This window comes from Meleagris gallopavo, chromosome 2, assembly GCF_000146605.3.
Source record: "Meleagris gallopavo isolate NT-WF06-2002-E0010 breed Aviagen turkey brand Nicholas breeding stock chromosome 2, Turkey_5.1, whole genome shotgun sequence".
NCBI lineage: Eukaryota > Metazoa > Chordata > Aves > Galliformes > Phasianidae > Meleagris > Meleagris gallopavo.
This window is the reverse complement of record NC_015012.2, coordinates 32,018,334-32,022,972: the sequence shown is the minus strand read 5'-3', so window position 1 is coordinate 32,022,972 and position 4,639 is coordinate 32,018,334. Positions and strand designations below refer to the sequence as shown.

At 36.5% G+C, this 4,639-nt stretch overlaps 1 protein-coding gene across 1 annotated transcript in view; it reads right to left on the bottom strand.

The window, feature by feature from the left end:
• The window catches only part of LOC104909637 (protein FAM98B-like), a 5,461-nt gene extending 1,458 nt beyond the window's left edge, over positions 1-4,003 (bottom strand). Inside the window, exons 1-3 of the mRNA XM_031552181.1 lie at positions 3,811-4,003; positions 2,153-2,287; positions 614-816 (exon numbers count right to left, since the gene is read on the bottom strand). Coding sequence (XP_031408041.1) covers positions 614-816; positions 2,153-2,287; positions 3,811-3,988 — 516 coding nt within the window. The 5' untranslated portion in view covers positions 3,989-4,003. The remainder of the gene's footprint in view (positions 1-613; positions 817-2,152; positions 2,288-3,810) is intronic.
• Positions 4,004-4,639: the final 636 nt, after the last annotated feature.

Sequence of the window (4,639 nt, the reverse complement as noted above, 5' to 3'; positions counted from 1 at the left end):
GAAAAAAGAAAAAAAAGAAAAAAGAAAGTAGTGACAGGATGAGATGAAATGGTTTTATACTGGAAGAGGGTAGATTTAGACAAAACAGTAGGAAGAAATTCTTTACTGTGAGATTGAAACACCGGAACTGGTTGCTGAGAGATGGGAGCATCTACAACCAAAATCAGAGAGGTTGTAGATGCCCCCTCCCTAGAGATGTTCTCAAGGCCAGGCTGGATGGGGCTGTGAGCAGCCTGGTCTACAGGGAGGTGTTCCCTGCCTATAGTAGGCAGGTTGGAACTATATGATCTTAAAGGTCCCTTCCAACCTGAACTATTCCATGAAGTCACAGAATTTCTGAACATGGTCTGCATCTGTAATTGCAGCATTGTGATGTAGGTTACAGTAATAAAAAGCTAGTGTACAGCCTTTAGCTGCAGTTTCCACAGTTTTAGGGTTTGAATTAAAAAAACCAAACATTTAACAATATTTTTGTATTGAATCACACCGGGTGTCTTTAACATCAATTTAAATAATTAGTTCTTAAAATAAGGATTGAAAGATTAGATGCTACAGTAATAAAAAGATACCTGTGGATATATAAAACTTTAATATTGAAAAATCAGCTTACTACCTCCAAAACTGGAATTTCTTTTTGCATATGCCAGTACTGCACTGAATTCCAGTGATGCTGCTTATGTTTAGCTGGTGCTTTTGGTAAGAATACTGTTCTGCCTTTCAACTGACATAAGCTACGCTGTGTTTTTGCTTTTTTTTTTTTTTTTTTTTTTTCTATATAAATACCCTGGCATTCACACACACAGCAAAAATCTTTTTCTGAAAAAAAAGAAAAGAAAAGAAAATGAGTTTATGGCTCACATAAAACAAGACACCTAGTAAGTTAGTTTGATGCAGGTAATGAAAGCTGTGCAAAAGTTTTAGGTATTAGGATTATGTTATACACAGAAAGATTGTGGCATCAATTTCAAGTCCACATTTAATAGTAAACAAAGTATTCCTGCCAGATGGAACACTAGAGTGCAACTTCTGAACTTAACTTTATATTACCAACACGTACATCACTGAAGATCTCCGGGATAAGCCCAGTCACACACAAGCCAAATTTTCTGAAGGCTTAGCTCACAAAGAACAAGCCAAAGGGCAGATGCATTTGAACTACAAAATATCTTAAATGCTATGATTACCTCATTTCACCTGATATTTTTGAACATATTATCAAATCAAGTTCAGATTTAAGCCTTACTACCAATTCTTCTCCAGCTGCTGCAATACAGGAACCTACACTGTAACTCATTTCCCACATCTCAGCTGGAGATAGAATGATATTCCTGCTTTGAACAGTTAAAGAATCAGCAGCAAGTGAAGAAACAAAATAAATGCTGAATTTAAGACCAGATTAAAATTAATATTAAAATTCTTAACTCTGACACTTGTGATTTTATTATTATTATTTTTTTTAATGTGCATCAACATCACACACTTTTTCCAAGTTTCAGTGCTATTTCTTCCACACTTAAAATTCCTGAACAGGAATAAAAGCAAGTTAGATTTTCAGATGCACAGGGTGGAAAAGTGATAGGAGGACATCACTCTTGATACCGTTCACTTCTTTTGGAGCAGCAGAAAATAACATTGAGAGTATTTATTAAGGGAGATAATCAAAAGAACTTGAGCTGGGATCTTTTCCACAGCAGTTTCAATTGCTGTTGGAGTGTAGGAAAATGCAAGTCCTACACCTTGCACCTTGAAAGTCATCCTGATGGGGGCACTAAAACGACGATGCATCTGATATTAGTGGATGTTTTTATGTTCTTTCTGAACAGAGCTGAGTAGCTAAATCCTGGCAGAAGTCTCACATGATTCCTACTTCAGAGCACCTTTTGAGAAGCAGGAGAAACTTTGCACTAGTGAATGCGAGAAGAATTGACACTCAAAATATCATCATGCACTGGCTACAGAGTGACTGGTAAATTTACAAGACCCAGAAATGTAATACTCTGACACCAGACATTACAGGAAAAAGAAAATTATTAATTTTAGGAAGCTGCTTTTACACACTATATTAAACAAAGCACCTTGTCACAGCATCTCACCAAGTGTAAGAATATGAATCTTTGCACAGAAACCAAATTTGCTTGCAATTCCAACTTACTAAGCAGCAAGAGACAGTTCTTTTGGTTAAGAAGGCGTTTTGTCACATCTCCTGTTGTTAACGATGTGTATGGACAGTTCATTTCAGCCAGCAACCCACTCACTTCGAGTTGAAATTCTTCAGCTTCATTTGGACCTTAGAAGAAAAATAATAATTTGTTTATAGCTATGATTAAAGTGAGTAAACTCTTAAAAATAATAATGTTTTGCTTCAGTTGCTTTCTAACATGAAACTCCTATTGCTATGGAAGCCAAATGCATTCTTAAGGTTTTTCAAAGACAGAACACAACCTCTTCGGAGGCTTGATGTCCCTCCTTATTGTAAAATTATCTTTCACTGAAAACTTAACCCAGCTACAACAGACAGCCACTGGCAAATTCTACATTGAAAAGGGACACTAAAAACAACATAAATTTTACAGGGTATTTTAGGTAGACTAATTGCTCCCACTACAAGCATGTTAAATAAGCCTTGTATGGTCATGAAAAATACTATTTATGAGTGCTCATGTTTGCATTTCCTAAGTCAGCTAACATTTGTCAACTGATAATATTTTGTACTAACATCCTTTAAAAATAATTAAGTCATTTAAGCCAAAGTTTTGTTACTGATACAAGTATCATCCTAAGTGCTACTAGTGAAGCAAGCCTGAATTTATTACGCCGAATTATGGGAAAAAAACAAAAGGGATAAAGTAACAGTCGTCTTTTGAAGAGAGATTGCACAGATTACAGACTGCCTTGGGCTAAACTTGAGTCACACAAAATGAAGGAAGGACTTGATTATATATGACAAATAAAATGTTGACAATTTGAAATAGGTGTTTAGAATACTACCAAACTGTATTTTTACATAAGATGTACAGGAAGAAACTTACACCTCTACAGGTGGAGAAAAGCGATGTTATTAGTGATAGGGAGGCAGTTACACTCACAGAAGAAGGGATGCAAATATCAAGAACAATAAGGAAAATAGCACGTGGAGGTAAAAGACAGCTATCTGTGGGGAAACAAGCAGACTGAAAATCAAATTCACATTTGGGGTTGATATGGTAGATAATCAGGAGTATGGGTTATCACAACAATTTAACAATTTGATCCACAGAATGTCACAACTAGTTGACCGAAAATAATGTTTCTGGAAAATAGGGGTTTGTTTCCTCCACCAAAATAAGAAACATTTGCAAACTCTCTTCTGCAGAGTATTTCATAAATGGGGAAAAAATACATGGCATGGACAGAGTTATGGTAACCAATAATAACACAAAAATACAGCTGCTGTTGTCATGAGAATGTTTCTTTGAACAGTAAATATTTCTTACATCCTAATTACAAACAGAAGGCTTGAAATAAGCCTTCTCATGATCTAATAAAAAACAACTAATTTTTCCTTAAATCCGTTCCCAAAATTTAAGAAACATCTACATTTGTACCATTAAACAAATCTATTACCAGAATACTGTTTGATCACTGCTATTACTTCAGCCTCTATGGGCCACTTATTAGGCAAGTCTGAAATCCGACGTGGAAAACAACTGAAAATCTGACAGCATACAGACAGTACTCACTGCTACATCAGATTTAGCAGTTATCAACCCAAATACAACAGGCAAGAACACACATGAAGTGCACATTCGTACTAGAGTTACGTCTACTTACTGTTAGTTGCTTGCACATTTTCCTCTAGTTTACAGAACAGCCGTAACTCAGATACCAACCAAGCACAGAGTTTGGTGAACTCCGGGGAATTGGCTCCACGAGAGACTGCCTGAGCCAGTGCTCCGTCATCTAACAATGGACCTTTGTAACTGACAAGCAAAACAAAAGCACAGTTCATTAAAGTTGACAGCGACCGATGTCCTGTTGCACATTTATTTTATGCTCTATATGTATTGAGAGCTACACCCTCATCAGATATGAAATGCTGAAACATCTAAAACCGTAAGATAAATTCCTGTGCTCAGCTGTAAGTGTCTGAGTAAGCCCAATCTGTCCGTGTACATTAGCTTAATGGCACTGAGATCGTGTCACAAGACATTACAATCGAGTGCTTCATCCTGGAGAAGGCTACCATATACAGCTGCAATTTCTTTGTCTCCAGCTCTTGGAGATATTATACTTACCTTTGGCAACTGCAGTTCTAAAATATCGTTTCTGAATGCTGCTTTGTAGTATCTTGAACAATTACTAGTAGATTGGTGCATCTTTTCTGCCACTTCCTATTAAGTGTTAAAGTAGGGAAGACTTTGATACAAATCTTATCAAAGCGATTCTAAATATCCTCTTTGGGAATGTTACATTCTTAAAAGGGTACAAGAAAAATGCACAGGAGACCATTGTTCTCTGCATAACAAAATAAAGTAGAATCAGGCCTATGTATAAGAAAGCACAATTCTAGAGAACCAGTTTCAGAAGATGCAGTTTTGAGGTCACCTGGGTAGTGACATCCTGTTGGAGGAGAGAGAAAAGTAGGGAGAAGACAGCCCTA